Genomic DNA, 18,946 nt, shown 5'->3' with positions numbered 1-18,946 from the left:
TGAAGGACTGAGGACTGAAAGTGGATTATTTCAGGACCTGAATCACTGAAACCATCAGTCAGACTCTGGTCACATAAAAAACCTCATTCACCTCCAGACTGGAGCTTAGAGACCAGACACGCACACACAGAGTTCAGTTCAGTAAATGCACATTTGCTTCATAGGGGGAAACTGAACTGAAAAATGTTCATGTGGGAAATAAAACCTGTTAAAGTAGACACTGGATAGAACAGATCAAAGACAGTTAGACGGACGTCACAGGTTTAGTTTTTTCTGTTGGTTCTTTTCTTGCTGAGCAGCTGTGATTGTTTACTCTCAGAGGTCAATAAGGTTCTCTGAATTTAGAATCAATAAAACAAACAAACAGAAAAAACAAGGTCAGTAAAATATGTTTAAACCAGATTAGTCTGTGAGGGTTCACCAGAGTCTGTGAGCCTGGACCAACAGGGTTTCATGACATGTGTCACACTGTGCTTCACTGTCAGCTTCAACCTGAAGACAACTCTCTGTAGTCTTCACTACTCTAAGAGGTTTGTTTACTGGGCTCCCTGAGGATTTCTTCATGGTGGACCAGTGACCTCTGTTCCTTCCAGTGGTTTTAAGAAGTTGCAGGACATTAATGAGTTTCTACACTATTGAATCTTTTATGTTTTTCTGTGCTGGGACCAGTAACTTTCTGGAAAGTTTCTGATGGAGCTGGTGGATGTTTCCAGGACTCGTGAGGAGGTTCCACAGGTTTTAGTGTGTGTGTTACTGCAGTCTGGTTCTCTGTGTGTGATCTACATCTTCGTTTAGTTGAGAGAAACTTTATTGATCTACAGCTCTTTGACAGAACAGTGTGTGTGTGTGTGTGATCTACAGGTTACTGCTGCTCCAGGGCTCCAGGTTTTCTAGTGATCAGGAAGATTCAGGATTCAAAGGTAAAACTAGTCAGTGAGCAGGATGGTTTTCAGTGAGCTGTATAATTACACGTTTTAGTGCAGCATCACACCGGACACAGAAACAATCTGTAGTTTAAATGACTGAGACAGACTCTGGACCAAGTGACTTTGATGCAGCTCTGAAGTTTAACTGTGGACCAGAGGAAGGTTTGTGATGCCATGACAGCAGCTCCGCTGTTCTCTGTGGCAAACTGGTCTGTTAGTGATGACACTGGTCTGGTACCAACATGCAGAGCTTGTGACAAAGGTCATGTGATCAGACACCACATCAGACTGTGAAAACTGAACCTGGGGTCGAGACTTTAAAGATCTGGCTTCTGTCAGAGAAAAGTTTTTCCTGTTTCCATCTCCAGAGCTGAGTCAGCGTTACTGCAGTCAGTCAGCTGAAGCTCCATCATCATCTTCCTCCTCATCTTCCTCCCTCTGCACTGAGGTTAACTGCTGTGTGTGTGGTAATCAGTGGTAAGTGGAGTGTGTTTCTGGACGGAGACGATCAGCCGCCTGCAGTCGATCAATACAACGATCAATACTGGCAATGGAGGGAGATCTAACAGGTCATTATCTGTGTGTGTGTGTGTGTGTGTGTGTGTTTTCACGACTTTATTATGCAAACACTTGTTTATACAAACAGTAATGTTTGTATAAATGTATGTGTGTGTGTGTGTGTGTGTGTGTGTGTGTGTGTGTGTGACTGAAGGATGAACTCTGATTTAAAGACGAGTTTTGGGTTCAGACTGTGGCCAACACACACACACACACACACACACACACACACACACACACACACACACACACACACACACAGGGTTTTTAGAGACCACTGGGAGACAAACAGGCTGATCAAACCAGATCTTCCTCTCCGACTGCTCGTCTCTGGATTCATCTGATCATTAAACTTAATCACGTTAAAGATCGAGTTTCAGAGTCTAAGTGTGTCAGTAAAATGATCTGATCAAACACTCACTCTCACACCTTCCTGCACATCACAGCAGTGTAAAAACACACTGGGAGAAACATGACAGAAGGTTGTGTGGTTTTATTAGAAACAGGGTCTGAAGTGGAAACGGTCTTTGTTTGACGTCTCCTGAAGCGATGGAACAAAGAGTGAACGTCAACAGTGTGTTTACTGTGTGATATGTGGTGAGCTGACGTCAGCGCTGGTGTTTGACAGGCAGCAGGAAACATGGTTCATAAACAAAACTTAAACTTGAGTTGAACCAATCAACCCTTTCTATTTCTCTGACACCTCCTCAGGTGGTTTCTGTTCATATCACATTTTATTTGTGGTCATTTATTCTAATATGATTGTTTAGATCAGATATTTTAAGCATTGGTCTCATTTAAATGAAACAAAAATTCTCAGAGACACAGGTTTGGATTTTTATGTCCACTTTACGTCATATATCTTTTATTTAATTTATCTGTTTTGGGTCAGAGTTAGAGGTGTTTTATTATCTTACATGATGAAATGATTTATTTTTTGTTTCTCTACAAAATGCAGTAGGATTATGTGTTTATAAGGATTCTCAGAAGGTTTATTTACATTTACATTTAGTCTGCTGGTCAAAAGTGTGGGATCACTAAAGATATTTTATTGTTTTCCAAGGAAACATGCATGAATTTATAGCAGAAGAACAGGATGATGACATTGATTTAGAAATAATGATTTTGATGGAAATGATGAATGTGTTCTTCAGACAGAGCATTTCTAGCCTGGCAGACCAGGTAGCTCCAAAGTGATAGCTTTTCCTTCTACTCTGTACAAATCTCCTATTTTACCATCTCTAACGCCCCCCCACACCATCACGCTGCCTCCACCATGTTTGACTAAGACTGACAGGTCTCTAAGGAAAGTTCTTTCTGGCTGTTGGTACCTATTGGAACCTGGAAACAACAACAACTGCAGATGTTCAGATACTAAACTCACCTAAAGAACGTGTGAATGCTCCCTCGTTTGCCACATTAGTACAACTGTTCTCAGCTCAACACAAAGGGTTTCCTCATTAATAATTAGCCTTATAAAATGTTTAACTTTTTTTTTTTTCATTTTTCTTTTATAATTAAAACATGAAGAGACCAGAGGGAGGGGGCAGATTGAAGAAACATCCAGAAAAAGAAGATGATGGATGACGGAGGTGAGAAGGTAAAAGTCAGATTAGAGCAGCCATTTAAACAGCTGCGGTCCATTTAATGTTTCCGTGCTGCGTTCAGGGACCGTACGCATACACTAACCCATACTAGTGAGCAACATCGAAAGCAGCTCAGGCTCCATTGATTTCCGTTTTCCATCAGACGAATAATAAACTGCTTTTGTCCCATCTCTGCACACGTTTTCCTCACGCTTAGAAACGATCGTAAAGATTTCCATCCTGATGAATCACCCAGCAAGATCACTGACTAATGACTGGACATCTGGGTAAAACATTTTCATATTTATACTTGGTTTTATATTTTCAATCTCAGATTAGCTGAGCTTGATGTTGGACTGAAGCTGTTTGCTCTCTAAGCTGCATCACCAATGAGTGAGGACAGCTGTCAGACTGTCAGAGAGGTTCCATCAGAGACTAACAGGACAGAACAGCACCAGGCGCTGACACCAGAAATCCCTCATGAACTGCTAACGAAGTAGGAAGCTGCAGGAAGTGGAGAGTCAGTATGGTGTGATGAGATTAGAGGGTTTCTTTCCATAAAGTTTGGTTCTCTGAACTGAGGCCATATAAGGAGGCTGCTTCTGTGCTAAAGTCTGCCCATGTGTATTATCAGTCGTTTCTCTCTGAAGACAGATCGTGGTCTTGCATGGTAAAATACAAGTCCCAGTTTAAATCAGAAAGTTAAAACAGAACACTGAAGTAACTCATGACAGAGTCAACATAGCTGAAACTGCAAGTGTGACAAAACAGGTATCTGTTAATAAAGTTAATATTTCAATGTTCTGATGAACATGTCTGACTCTCTCTCCCTGTCGCCCACCTCTTCTGTCAAACAAGCCCACAAACAACCGAGGCTCTTAGGAAATCATATTCTTAAAAAAAACAAAATCCAGCAAAAAAAAAAAAAAAAAAAAAAATAGTTTCCACTGTTTCTGTACAGAGTATCTGATATAACTTCTGATTCGTTTTCAATTCAGTATAAAAATATCCAGTACATGTATTTGTAGTAACTAGTTCTGTACACAAAAGTACGTTGAGTTTAACCGAACACATAAAGTGACCCCAACTCAAAAGACAGAAACAGTTTTAGCTTCAACTGCAAATATGACCAGTCTGATGATGACGAAGATGATGATGATGATCTCAGCTCTTTCTGACAGCTGGTTCTTCTTCTGGCTGAAGGCAACAAAAAACCTTGACCTCATTTTCTTTACCTCTGAATGAGAAACTGCTAGACTAACTTAGCACAAATGCTAAATACAAATCAACATGATTTATGCAGATTGACCTAAAGTGAACAACCACAGACATAAGATGACATCACAGCCTCAAATAACGTGTTTTTGTTTAGTCAGCAGCAGCAGAGCTTGTTGCAGGTTAAAATGTGCTCCGTCACATGAACTATGTTCTGTCGTCCACATTTTATGTGTAACAATAGTAAATATCAGCTGTCTGTGTAAATGTGAACACACACATGCCTGTATCCCACCCCCACACCACTGAAAACACATCCCCACGTATACTATATGCTGGTGATTAATGCCACTAAACCAGTCCAGCAGTGAGAGTGATGTGATGCGAGGTGAAAATTCCTCTTCACATGGATCAATGAAGAGAAAGTGTTGGTCATAACTGCAGCTGATATCAGAGGAACAGGGGGTGGGGGGTGTTTCATCTATTGATCAGCTGCTCTGCTGGGAACCAACCAGCTCCTCGTCCCTTTAAGTGAATTAAACTGAGCGGTGTGTGGCCCCCCAGGGCTTAATGAAAGAGGAGGTTACATCTGGGGCTCTGTGGGGAGGATCAATGAGGGAGGAGGGAGGGGAGAGAGAGAGAGAGAGAGAGAGAGAGAGAGAGAGAGAGGATGTAGCAGCGTTTGCAGATAGAAACACTTTCTCCCATCAGACTGACAAGAAACAAGAACGACGGAGGCTACTGCAGGAAAAATGGAGCTTCTGGACTTTTATTCTGAAATTTTGTAAAAAAAAAAAAAAGTGAAATTAATTTATTTAATTTTTTTAATTTGTATATTTTCATAATGATGACAGCGTTGATGTTCGGCGTTGTCATGGCGATAACAGTTACCCGGTTGAATGGAGCCCGGGTGGTCAGCGGTGAGTTAACAAAATAAAAACTAAATAAGAAGATACAAATAAATAGTTCAGATTAGACATTGGTTCTTGTTTCTTTAGGTGTTTTCTTAAACCTGTGTGTTATTTCACCACTTTGACAGTTTGAGTTCAAATTCTGACTAAATTAATTTTAATACTAATTAGGCAAATAACATCTGCTCAACTTAAAGACAAAGGTTATTTTACATGTTGGTGCTGGTTCAGTGGCTTTGTTAGTGTTTTTTTTTAATTAAGTGTTAATTAACAGATTCATAATTCATTCCACATATCTTCTAACTGATCAATTAAAACCCAACTTTTAGATCAACTCAAAGTTACACCTCATTTAAACCATGAGGTGTTTTTTTAGATACAATAAATGACCATCTGTCAGGTTTATTTGTACATTTTACCTAATTTCTCAGTTTTATGTTCAAGTTAAAAAAATAATTTATATCTATCTATCAGTAATTCATGGTTAGATAAATTTTCACTTCATGTTATACAGTACATTTTAAACTTTATTTGTTCCTGTGGCCCTCTACATTGTGCAGATAATTGGATAAAATAAATGTTTAATATATTATAATAAACTATTTCATATATTATTATAAAATTATTTTAAAAAGTACCTTTAGTATTATTTACACATTTACGAATATTTGAACTCTTTAAAACCCTGAAGAATCCAAACAGGAACAACTAATAGGAAAGTAATTGTTTTACTTAATTTGATATTTCATCTGTTTGTTCTCATGTTCACATCAATCTTCATTAACATCATGTTATTGAAACTGACAGAAGTTAAAGTGGCAGATGCAAATGAAGAATTCACATTTCACACTGTTTCTTCTCTTCTTTTAACGTTCTTTTCTTTATTCCTGTGGAGTTTCATTGGTCCCGCTGCAGGAGACATATCCTCTGTGAGGATCATATCTAGAGCTGAAGTGGCAGCTGAAACACTGAAACTGGATTGTTATAAAACTGAATGGAGTGGATGTGATGTGACGGTTCAAACTAAACAGAACTGAGGAGTTAGTTTAAACTAGAACATGAAACAAAGTTCTGAGAGGAGTTGAAGCAATAGTTTAATCAGAAGCACTGAATGAAGTTGAGGTGGTTGCTGAAGTGGCCTCTTAATATACTAAAATGACCGAGTGGCTGGTCAGACTGAATTACTGACATAAACTGTGGTAAATTGAAGTGGCAGGATGTGGTTAGTAGGGTGTAGCTTGGTGCAGTGTTGATTCAAACTAAATGCGCCAGTCCATAGTTTGCGGCACTGCTACGTAGTTCTTCATATCTGGAGATGGGATGGCAGCAGAAAGAGGTCAAACATTTCAAATAGAAGAATTTTAATAGTTTGAACCTGACTCTAAAACTTGGACTTCTGGGTGGCGGTTAGTACTGTTGCCTCACAGCTAGGGTCTTTCTATGTGGAGTCTGCATGTCCTATCTGGGTTTCTGGAAACACACACTGCCAGGCTGTATTTAATTTGGAGGTTATGGTGCATCGTCAGGTTGTCGTAATGTTGTAATTTTGGGCCTTGTTACAATACAGACTACACAGCAATATAAAAAACTATAAATCTTTAAAATGACAAGTTTCACTAAATTACTGACGCTGAGGTTCTTGACATATTTTAAATAGAATCACATATTCACCTTTTTGAAATGCTGCTGTAAACGGGAGCATCTGACCTGATTTAATGACAGTCTAACTCCAGTCAGACTCAGTTTTTCCTTCTTCTCTACTGTGTTGTATTTTCTCCACCTGACGATTTGTTGTGATGCAGACAGAAAAGACGCATTAGTCTAATCACAGGAAACGGTTCTGAGCTCTTTAAAATCTACCTCCTCCTCTAATGTCTTTTTTCCCTTTATTGCATTTAAAGAGATTAAACTACTGTACTGTACACTAAGTATCTGAACTGATAGTTCTATTCATTTATTCTTTATTTTCAGTTTGGCTTCTTTTATTAGATTATACCACGCAGCCATTTATAAACAATTTGTTGTCTTTGTGCTAAAACTCTTTGACTTATAACCTGCGTTGGCAGAACTGCACTGTACTGTATAATGATGGTGATGCCAATGAAGCAAATCTGATTTTAAGGGAGAGAGGCAGAGCGGGGGAGAGAGAGGCTGCTAGTAGACAGTTATATATGGAGCTCTTTAGTGGCTTTAACAGTAAAGTGATGATGGTGCAGAAGAGAATCCAGCTAATCACTTAAAGTAGCTCTGAGTGTGTGTGTGTGTGTGTGAGGCTGTTTTAACCAGGCTGACTATTAATCACTGCAGATACACAGAAACACACACTGTCAGTGTTTTTAGCTGCAGTTTTTTCTCTGGACAGATACCAGTTCACTGCACAGTGATCCTGGCACTAATTTAATGATGACACACTGATGGTCCAAGAAATGTTGATGGAAGGTACATTGAGGAAGCAGGAACCTTCCTAGTTAAAGACAGATGGACGCAGCTCAGATTGTTCCCTTAAAATTTAAATTAACTTTAAACTCTCACTGTTATTCAGCTTAACTGCGACAAAAATTGTGATGATACAATTTTTTTACCAACATATTGAGGAAGTAAATGCACGGAACAGTAACAAATATGTTCCCAGACAAAAAGTCGCAGCGATGACAGTGTCATTAAACTGGTTCTGTCTCGACTCAGACAGCTTTTGGTTATGGTCAAAGGAAAGTGGTGGTTTGGATTAATGCAGTAAAACCTCAGACACAATGTTTTCATAACCCAGGGGTCGGTGGGGGTCAGGTGTTTCATGTTCCAGTGAGACAATGAAAATATGATCCAGTTAAACACATAAACCTCAGCCAACCACAACTTGTGATTAGTAACACCCGAAGACATGAATATACAAATATAGACTGAAACATTTTCACCTCACAGTGTTTCATCTGTGAGGTGAACTTAAAGTAAACAACTACGAAGATCATGTTACACACTAACCCACCAGGAGAGTGTGTTTGCATGTACGTGATTGTTCAATACAGCTGAATGACATCACATTGCAGGGAACCAGAGTCTTTTTCCTCCAAAACTGCATCATTTTACCAAACGAAATTCCCCATAGAGCTGAATGGGAAAGGTTTTCACCAGTGTTGAAGATAACACATTAACATTATTCTCCATAAGAAGGCACCAATATAACATGTTGTCTCAGTGAGTTCACATTATTGCATTATATATTACTTCATGCAGCGATTCTTTTCATTCAGAAACAACATGTTTATGTCTTAGTACCAAACAGTAATTAATTATTAGTATTCTGGACAAACAAAATCTTCACAAGTAGAAAGTGATGTGGTTGCTTGATCTGGTAAGTAGAAAGTCTTTTAGGGATTAATCCAATCTAAAGGCTTCTAATTAGGGATTAAGAGGATCATCCAGATCGAAATCCTCAGAGGAAGCGATCAGGCTTCCCGCTCAAGGATGATGCACGATAAACCCCCCTGAGTAGGGATATTTCCACGGGGAGTCTTCTAGTTAGGATGTGAAGACAGACATCAGCTGTCACTCAGCCCCCTGTCTTTGTCTCCCAGGTCAAACGGTGTGTTTAGATGATCCACAGCGTCCCTGCTACAAGATTGCATATTTTCACGACATTTCGAGTCGTGTTGCATTCAGGGAGGCGCGTCAGGCCTGCGAGATGGATGGAGGATCTCTGCTCAGCATCGAGAGCCCCACTGAGCAGACAGACATCGAGAACCTGCTGCAGGTGAGACAGGCACCTGGTCTTCTTCATCTCCTTCTCTCTTTCTATCTTCCCCTCATTCTACTCTTCTTCCTCCTCCTCTCCAGAAGCTGCGTTCAGGAGCAGTGGGCGGTGCAGAAAGAGGAGGAGGTATAGCAGACGGGGATTTCTGGATTGGTCTCACTCGGGTGGACGGAGCAGATCAGACTCATCCCGAACACAGCAACACCTTCCCTTCCTGTCCACAGCTGTACCAGTGGACCGATGGCAGCCCTGCCTCTTTCAGGTGGGTGTGATAAACAAACAGCAGTTCAATATCTAAAACAACCTTAAACCACTCTGTTGGCTGTTTGACTCGTGTTACTGTTGTTGATGATGATGCAGGAACTGGTACTTTGACGAGCCGTCCTGTGGAGGAGAGGCGTGCGTCGTCATGTACCATCAGCCAACTGCACCGTCTGGTCTGGGGGGGCCTTATCTTTACCAATGGAACGACGACCGCTGCAACATGAAACACAACTTCATCTGCAAGTACCAGCCAGGTAACATCAGCCAATCAGATTTAGTCTCTGATAAACAAACCAGGTGTCATCACTGTCTTCTTTAGTTCTTTCATTTCATGTTTTTCTCTTTCTTTATTCTTTTGTACCTCCATTGTTTTTCTTTTCTCAGAGAGCCATCTTGTGAAGGAACACAGTGACACACCTGCAGGGCGGGGCACAGGTGAGAAGGGAATTCCTTTAAAGGTTAAAACATTACTTCTGAGTGCTGAAGAGTACTGAGCTGAGTACTGCTGGTGTGCTCCAGACTATTCATGGTTCCCAGAAGATGAACCGTTCCTGATTTTCCTGCAGCGCCACCTTGACACGAGACTGTGTGTTGTTGTGTCTCCTCAGTAACGACAACAGGTGGAGGGATTGTTACTCACGCTGCAGACAGAGGAGAGGTCACCCCTCAGGTCACCATGGCTGGAGCTTCAGGTACAAATAGATCTAGTCTGGACTGATCTGGTTTGATGTAGTCTGGATCAGTCTGGTCCAGTATTTAACTGTCCATCTGTCTCTCTTCAGGCATGTTACTGATCTACGTGATTATTCCCACCATCCCCCTGCTGCTGCTCATCCTGGTGGCTTCAGGGACATGTTGTTTTCAGATGCTCAGTAGAAGGTGGGACACTACAACTCCCAGCAGCCCCCTCTCCTCCTGCTGCTGACGATGCAGTTTTTATAGTGTGTGTTTGCAGTGCTTACTCAGTGATTATGACGGGTCAAACACTCAGACGTCTTGTTAACAGGAGCTGATTTACAGCAGCTGCTGGCTCCGAGCCTCATAGTGCGAGAGTCGGTCTCTGGCATCAGTTCACGTGTTTCCAACCTGCTGAATCTGGATTTTCCATTCATACACAACATATCTCTGTACTGCATGTTCACTATAATCAGGTCAACGTCTTTATTTTGTTACCCATCACTTACAAATTGGAAATATCTTGCAAAGGCACACTCGGTTTGATAGTGATGATGTGCACATGCTATCGTCCGTCTCCACCCTCCTTGCGATTAGGAACAAATGTTATTTTCAACTCGACGATTATGAACCAGAATAAATCTCCACATCTTCTGTAAATTCAGTTAAAATTTGAACTAGGATTGGTTTGAAACGCGGCCTCATTATTTTATATGTTGTTTACAAGCTGATGCTGCTGATGTTGATGAGGTCCCTATTTTCTCCCTCAGTAGACCGCGCACCAAGACGGCTACTGACCAATCAAACCTGTGGATCTCCAGGGCACCGAAAACCGACAGCATGGATGTGTGACCCCTCCCCCCCACCACACACACACACACGCCCTATGCTGGATGACATAACTTCATGGCTTAAACAGTCATCGTCAAAAGCAAATGGATGATGACGTCATCATTAAGGCTTTTACTTATTTTTATTATTTATATATCTGAAGATGCAGCTTAGTGTATTTATACTACACCTGTACTACAGCGTACTCTACTCTACTGCACAAATCCTTTCTTCCTCTTTTCTTTTTTAATTTATTTTGCACTTTTTCTCTTTCCGTTTCCATTAACTCCCGTCTTTCTCCCTCCTTTCTAACCACTTTCTTTCCTTCTCTTCTTATTAATTAGTCTTGACGCTTCCTTTTCCTACTTTAATCTTCTCTCCACTTTCTTTTCTTTCTCACTTCTGTCTCCTTGCTTCCTTTCTATCCTTCTTTTCCTCCATACAATTCGTCTTACTTCCTTTTTTCTCTTTATTCCTTGTTATTTCCACTCTTGAATCTTTTCTTATCCCCCCCCCCCCCCCCCCCCCCCCCCCCATCCATCCTACTCTTTTCTACTTCTTCGTCAGATCTGATTGGTCTGTGTGTTCACCTGGTGTCTCACCTGTGTTTCCTGCAAGCATCATGTTCCAGCCTGTCAGATCCCACCACCCCCCACCCTCCAGTTTGATGTTTAATTAAACGTGTAGAGTTAATGAAGTGGGAGTGATCTGCAGCTGAGAGGAAATGAAGCGTCCCACAGGGAGATGGAGTCACTGCTGGGGTGCGTTTGATCTCACAGTGAGCTGATGGAGCAGCTGCACCACGGGCGGAGGTGGGGGGTTGATTTAACAGATCCATTAATTGAAAGAGAGAGATGAAAGAACTGAAAGACAGAAACATGGAGACTTAAATAGCTCACATCTATTTCATCTGAAACACGTTAGCATCATTAAGTCGTTAGTTCTGGTTTAGAGAAACATTTTATCTACAGTCCAAACACACAACTGACTTCATGTTGGTCCATGATGTGTGAACATCCTCGTGTTAACGTGTTTAATGTTATAAGAATTCTGCTTTATTTTCATCACAAAGACTGAGACTAGGATTGAGACTAAACCACTTAAAGTCCTTCTGCATCAGGTTTTGGTATAAATCTACATAAACATAGGTAACAAACGTATAGTAGTCTAATTTGGAACATGTAAACTCTGCTGATTACAAACCAGACAGAGACGCCGAGAGCTGACTGGTTAAAGGAGCAATCCGACATTTTTTTCAAATACATTTAGTCTGCGAGTGATATCGGTCTGCTAGCTTAGCATAAAGAGCTAGAGTCTAAAACTCACTGATTAAAACTGGACAAAAAGTAAAATGTAAAAATGATTATTTTTGTAAAGAATAAAATAAAAGTAAACAACAAATTTAATGTTGTAAAGAAAACAAACGTTACCTAAATGTTGACCCACCACTTACTGACCCAGTAGAACCAGTAAATAAAGAAGTTTGACCTGGTTTTCCACAGACTCTAATGGAACTAGTTATTAATGTGTTTTCTTTGTTAGCACCTGCTGTGGATGCAGAAGTAAAAGTTTAAACATGAACATGTTCCCAGTTACATCGTAGTCTGTTACTGTGCTGGTTTTACTGGATTCTTGACCATGATAAAGATCAGCTGTATTGTGCTCTGGTTTAATCCTTTTTGGTTGACAGTGTTTTCTGTACATTTCAGTTTCTTTATTTTCCACTTGTGTTTCTGACCCATTGATCACTGACATGTTTTGTCCGTTACGTGTCTCTACTCTGGTTAAAATTTGTTCATGCTTTGGGTTTTCTGTGTTTCACAGCTGTGGAAACTTTTTAAATGCCTAACATTTACCAAATACAGTTCTCACTGTTGTTTGTACGGAGCCTTTTCACCTTTTTATTTTGTAACACTGAGTCATGGTATTTTTCTTTTTTTTAACTAAAATGTACAAATAATAAAATGTTAAGTGACAGATTATTTTTCCCACAAAGTTATATCAATTTAAAATCTAACACTCTAAAAATAAGTCCCCCCTTTCCCCTGAGTGCAGTGACTCGGAAATATTCTTATATTCTGTGTAAGTGTTTTGCATAAACCTTTATCACTGAGATTTTTGGACTGTCCTTTTGTCTTCATTGTTTTTGACCAGGATAGTGATCCACCAGTATCTGGACCTTCCACCTCCTATTTATACGATGGTCACTGCACTCGGGTGATCTCCAGGTAACTGTGTGACTTCTGGTTGCACCACTGATGATTTAGGTGATGTGAGTTTTATAATTGACATTGATTGAATATCATAAAAGAATAAAAAGTAAAAATTTCCAAAGGGGGTGAAAACATTGTACAGGAAATGTAGGCCATCTTACATGTGTATTTATTTATACAGTCTAATTAAATAATTAAATGTTGAAATTACAATGTTTAGTCTTCAGCAGCCAAATCTATTGGTGTGTGCCACATTGAGCTATGATTTATTTGCCGGGGTAGATTTTAATGAGGCATAAAAAAAAAAATAAAATAAATCTATCCATTGATTAAAACCCAGAAACATAACTATTTTACTTGATATTGATTTAACAACAGTAAATGTATCCACGCCAGGACACACATGTAACAGAATGTACTATAAATGTATCGTAAATACATGTTTGATTTGTTCAATAGAGCTCCAGTGTAACTCCAGTAAATCAACTTGTACAACATAAATTTACTTTAGATGAGTTTTAACCCAGATCTCTTCAACTGGAAGATTAGCACTCGTTTAATATTTTACATTTTGTTACTTTTAGTTTAATTCCCCTCTGTTAAAATCCCTGTAGACTCAGTAAAAATTCCTCATTAGAATCCACCAATCAATTCACTAACCGGTCCTTAATTAAGTGTGATTAATGGGAAACTTCCAAAGTAGTTTTTGGTTCCTGTCACCATGGAAACACCTCTCAGTTTATCAGCAGAAAAACATCCACACCCTGTGTAGCCATGTCTGTGTGTTTTGTATTTGTTATTGTGGTTCTTCAGCTCATTGACAAAGCAGCAACAAAAAAAATCTAGAGTTCGTCATAAATAAAACTATTTCCTGTGACTCCAGAATCTGTCTGTTTAATTTAGGATTCATCCAGTCAGCTGCCTCGATTTGCTTAAGACACAGAGTAAAAACTGAATATATGTGGCAGCAAAAGGGTTTCATAGAAAAGCTCCAGATCAGCAACATTAACCCAGATGAAAAAACTGATTCAAAGACCTAAATTTCAGATAAGAAACAGTTTTAAATTTGTGAATCAGGTTGATGTTTAATTCAGATTATCTGTCTCTAATCTCGTTCACAGTTTGATTAATGTACCAATAAAAAGAGTCTGATTTAATCTTCATTTCACTTGTTTAATTCATTCGCCACAGTCTGCACCACGTTCCCAGATCTGATGTCTGCAGGTTCCATTTACCCAATATCGCTATGTGCCCACTTTCAGTTTGGTTTTAGCACTTTAAGTGTCTTAAAGAAACAAGGCTCAGTCCGGACATGTGTTAGGTAGCGTCAAGCTGCTGGACAGCGTCTGTGTCGTCACTCGTCACAGTCTCCAACTGCTCCACTGCAGAGTCGACTGATGTAACTGTCTCTTCCTGTTTGTACATCAGAGCCGGCGTCATATCGTCATCAAACAGGATGGGCGGGGGCTCCTGGGCCGGAGGCTTTCCCACGCCGTGCATGCGCTTCTTGTGTTGCTGCAGGTTGCCGCTGCGGTTGAAGCGGGCGCTGCAAAGATCACAAGCGTAAGGACGTTCCCCGGTGTGGATGATGACATGTCTGGCGAGTTGTGAGCGGCACTTCTTGTCTTTGCCACAGATGTGGCAGACAAAGGTCTGTGGCAGGCGCGCTCCATTGGCGTGGACGACTTCGCAGTGCCTCTTCAGGTGACTGAGGCGCCTGAAGCTGCGGCTGCAGTAGTCACAGGCGTATGGTCTGATGTCGCTATGGATCATCGAGTGACTCGTCAACAGGGACTTGAATTTAAAGACTTTGCTGCAGATGGGACATGGGAACGCCTTTGTCATCGTGCTCTTCCTGCGTCCTGCGGCATGCACTGCATCATTGACTTTGACCTTCAGGTGAACACGTATATGGTGCTGCTTCAGACAGGTGGCGCGCTGGAAGCTACGCAGACAGATGCCACAGCGGTGAGGTTTGTCACCACTGTGGATGCGGGAGTGAGCAGCGAGCAGCGCCTCAGACTTTAGACGCTTTCCGCAAACACTGCAAGTGAACGGAGCGTCAAGCGGCAAGCTCTCCTCCCCATTCACTCGATTAGCATGGACCAGGATCTTGTGACGTTTCAGTTGGTACTGTCGGCCAAACTTACGCCCACAGATGTCACAGAGGTGCGGCCGCTCGCCCGTGTGAGTCTGGTAGTGGATGGCGAGCTGTGACCTGCATTTAAACTCTTTCCCACAGTGGTCGCAAAGCAGCAAGCTTGGCCGCTGAGGCTCTACAGCGCCTTCCACGTGGGCGATCTTCTTGTGGTGCTCAAGATCATTGGTCCTCATGTAGGCTTTGGGGCAGAGGTCGCAGCGATGTGGTTTAACCCCTGAATGAATGACCTCATGTGTTTTTAGTCTGGACCTGCAGTTAAAAGTTTTACCGCAGACCGCGCACAGCCAGGCCTGAACCTCGCGCTGCTTCTCAAGTTTGGTGATGCCATTGGGGTGCAGACGGTTAAGGTGGTGCTGCAGGTTGTCACGGCGGTTGAAGCGCAGGTCGCACAGGTGGCATGCAAACGGCTTCTTCCCCGTGTGGATGAAGGAGTGTCGCGCCAGACTCGACTTATTCTTCATCACTTTACCACAAACGTCACACATGGTGCTGTCAGGCTCCAGCTTCACCATATGCAGAGGTCCATGCTGGGACTCTGGGTTTAGCCGGACATCATCGAGTGCTGAGGGAGATAGGTGAGAGATGACATCTGTGGACCAGACAGAGTATTCAATGAAAAAAAAAAAAAAGTAATAACAACAAATTATAAAATAAAAGTATGAATGAAAGTAAATGTTGATTGAATATTTCATACATTTATAAAAATAGCTACTAAATGTATTTGAATATGAATGTAAAAATCGGAATTAAGTTATATACAATACGACTATATAGATAGACAGATAGATAGATAGATAGACACTCACCTCCTTCAGGTGGAGTCCAGGCTGGGTCACCTGTGTCTTCCACCACCTCCTCATCTTCTTCATCGTCATCATCATCCTCCTCGTCCTGTTGATCAGGATTAGATGAAACTCTGTGGCGCCGGTGGCGTTTGGGTGGATTTTTTGTGGGGTTCTGAGGAAGAGGTCTCCTCTGGGTCTTGGACCTTGATTCGGTGAGGTTGGGGGAGAGTCTGATAGCGGGTTTGATGGTTCTGGTTCTGGTCCGATTGGTGGTGCAATGCTGCAACAGGGCGCCCCCGTCTGGCCCATCAGGCCTGACAGACAAACACTGCAGCAGCATCTCAGACGAGCCTGCAGACACACAGTTGGATAAGATTGGTGTAACTAAACTTTTGGCCATCCAAAAAAAAGTCACCAACTGGATTTAACTAAGCAAAGATAATTATTGCATGGATGATTATGTTTCAGCTGTCAATTTAACGGACCCTAACTGATGCAGTGAGTATCTTCTAATTTCTTGAACGACCATGTCTGAAGACACATCCTGTGGTCGAGGAAAAGATGTTAATCAGTTTCAGAAAGGTCAAATTCTTTCTATGCATCATTGCAAAGAAAACATCTAAGGAGATTGATGAAACTACTAAAACTGGGTTAAGAACTGTGCAATATTAAAAACTGGAGGGACAACAGGGAACCATATCCTCCGAAGAACAAATGTGGTCGAAATAAAATATGATCAGTGATCACTTAAACATTTGGTGAAATCAATTTGTAGAAAATCAACAGCAGAACTCACAGCTATGTTTATATTGAAAGGAAGAGCATTTCCACAAGCACACTGTGAATGGTAACACAAGGGATTGGGACAACACACCTCAGAGAAAACCAAAGACTGGACTCTGGATAAATGGGAGAAGGTCATGTGGTCTGATAAGTCCAGATTTCCCCTGTTCCAGAGGGATGGGAGCATCAGGGTAAGAAGAGAGGTGGGTGAAGTGGTGCACCCATCATGTCTAGTGCCTACTGTACAAGCCTGTGGGGGCAGTGCTATGATTTTGGGTTGCTGAATTTGGTCAGGTCTATGTTCAGCAACGTAATGTGCACAAAGAATGAGGTCTGACTACCTGAATATACTGAATGACCAGGTTATTACATCAATGGATTTTTTCTTTCCTGGTAACACGGGCGTATTTCAAGATGACAATGACAGGATTCATCAAAGAGTGGTTCAGGGAACATGACACATCATTTTCACATATAGAGTGGCCACCATAGGGTCCCAATCTGAACCCTATGGAGAATCTTAGGGATTAAGAGTTTGTGCAGCAGTCCAACTGTGGATGAGAAAAAAGGTTGTGACATTGCAGAAGCTTTTTAAAATGATGCCAAGGAGACAATTTACTTTTTAGCCCTACAGAGACCTACTGGAAAGACTAAGTGCTGTTTACTAAGCAGCTCTGTTTTTTTTTCCATTTAGACCTAATTGGCTCTCACCTTCTTAAAGACAGACAGACATTAACCTGTTTAATGCCTCCTTGTTTCAGAAACAAGGAGGCATTAACCTGTTTAATGCCTCCTTGTTTCAGAAACATGTCACTGTGACTTTTAACAGCTGTTAGAAAACTTCAAACGTCATTGGTGGTCATTAGGGAGACATTAACTACACTTCTGCAAGAAACAACCCATCATACACCTTTCAGCTCTTTTGCCTCTGACCAGTTGTGACTTTAGAGAAACAACAGCAGAGGCTCATAGGTATTGTAGTCTTTAGAACCATCCATAAGAATGACAACGCTAAACTCCATGTTCTGACTCACCTGTTGGTGTCCAGCTGAAATCCACCTGGACGGCAGCGTCTTTCCTCTCTGCTGGTTCACTCTGACAGCCCACCTCCTTCCTCTCCTCCTCTGGACTCTCCCACTGACAGCCAACCTCCCTCTTCTTCACCTCCTCTCCTTCAGCTCTGAGCAGGAATACACAGAGCTGCTCTGCTTCTGCAGAGGGCTCCAGGAGTTCAGTCGACATCTTAGGAACTCACCTTAAAGGGGAAAACAAACAGGTGAGCGGACGTGAACACTGTTCCCATTAGCCAGCAGTAGGTGGGTTTGGATCAGCTGCACAGCCACATGCCAGAACCAACAGGTACAAACAATAATTTCTACCCAGCTATCAGTTTGGTGAACCCAGAGTGAATATCGAATTTATGTAAGGTTGAGTCTACTGATTTCTTAATCTGAAAATTAGTTGACTCCTTAATGTGTGGATGAGACTGAGTCTGATCCTGTGCTACACACAGTTTTATGTCACATGAACCTTTTGAAATGGAAACTGTGCTGCAGACCTCTGTGTACGTTCATCTCTGTCAGAAAATGTGCCAGCAAATACTGTTACACACGGTCACTGCGTCTCTGTGGTATTTAGTTTTAGTGGTAGTAATACTGCATGGATATTAAGTATTCTTGTCAGAATGTAGGTAGCTAGCTTTACTTGGTCCTGGAAACAAGTGCTACTGGCGTGTCACACACATTAACCATTGAATATAACATATGACTGATAACCATGTCTATGGAGATATTAATAATGTAATGAGACTGTCCTACAGACGGAGTTGTCTTCGGTCTGTGTATTATTTGCGCCGTGTGCATGTCCACACATTAAACCGTGTTTGTGTCTGTTAGTTAAACATAAAACACTCAACTTCCTCTGTTGATCTTCACATGCTAGCACTAGCAAAATGCTAACACCCGCTATTTAACGTCTCTCCTTCCTACAACAAACCCCGACAGGTGAGGTTACGGTGTCCGGTTTACCTGACAGCGGCTCAGTCGGTGGAGTGAGGGACGTTTTGAATAAGGTTCAGAAGCAGATTTAACAAAAAATGAAATGTTTAACTTCCACAAAATATCAAAACACCGCCTAAACATCGGGCCACACCGGAAACACTTCTTCTTCTGTTTTCCATCCGGTTCCGCAGGTCTAAACAGGTTAGCGCTGCCGCCACAGGCCGGAACTGGAACTGCAGCTCACTGTGACCCAAGTGCTGCTGCACACACACACACACACACACACACAC

The 18,946-nt window shown here is 41.5% G+C and overlaps 2 protein-coding genes across 5 annotated transcripts; one reads left to right on the top strand and one right to left on the bottom strand.

Moving 5' to 3' along the window:
* Positions 1-3,280: 3,280 nt before the first annotated feature.
* Positions 3,281-11,236, top strand: chodl (chondrolectin). Of its 3 annotated transcripts, none has more exons than XM_026362327.1 (8): positions 3,281-3,357; positions 8,769-8,944; positions 9,028-9,206; positions 9,305-9,462; positions 9,593-9,643; positions 9,817-9,900; positions 9,991-10,087; positions 10,654-11,236. In XM_026362327.1, the coding sequence occupies exons 1-8, from the start codon at positions 3,342-3,344 to the stop codon at positions 10,733-10,735; spliced, it is 843 nt and encodes a 280-aa protein (XP_026218112.1). In that variant the 5' UTR covers positions 3,281-3,341; the 3' UTR covers positions 10,736-11,236. The 3 variants fall into 3 exon arrangements, with proteins under 3 accessions (XP_026218112.1, XP_026218111.1, XP_026218110.1); XM_026362326.1 differs by lacking the exon at positions 3,281-3,357 and adding an exon at positions 5,008-5,205 and having other exon boundaries at positions 10,657-11,236; XM_026362325.1 differs by lacking the exon at positions 3,281-3,357 and adding an exon at positions 5,008-5,205.
* A 2,843-nt stretch (positions 11,237-14,079) lies between these two features.
* LOC113163528 (zinc finger protein 708-like) lies at positions 14,080-18,820 on the bottom strand. 2 transcript variants are annotated; one of them, XM_026362262.1, is made up of 4 exons: positions 18,684-18,820; positions 17,691-17,911; positions 15,895-16,224; positions 14,080-15,677 (listed from the first exon to the last, which is right to left on the bottom strand). In XM_026362262.1, the coding sequence occupies exons 2-4, from the start codon at positions 17,896-17,898 to the stop codon at positions 14,245-14,247; spliced, it is 1,971 nt and encodes a 656-aa protein (XP_026218047.1). In that variant the 5' UTR covers positions 17,899-17,911; positions 18,684-18,820; the 3' UTR covers positions 14,080-14,244. The 2 variants fall into 2 exon arrangements, with proteins under 2 accessions (XP_026218047.1, XP_026218048.1); XM_026362263.1 differs by having other exon boundaries at positions 14,080-15,650.
* Between the last annotated feature and the right edge of the window lie 126 nt (positions 18,821-18,946).

Source organism: Anabas testudineus, chromosome 2 (genome assembly GCF_900324465.2).
Source record: "Anabas testudineus chromosome 2, fAnaTes1.2, whole genome shotgun sequence".
NCBI lineage: Eukaryota > Metazoa > Chordata > Actinopteri > Anabantiformes > Anabantidae > Anabas > Anabas testudineus.
The sequence above is the reverse complement of the archived record's forward strand: the minus strand, read 5'-3'. Positions and strand labels throughout refer to the sequence as shown.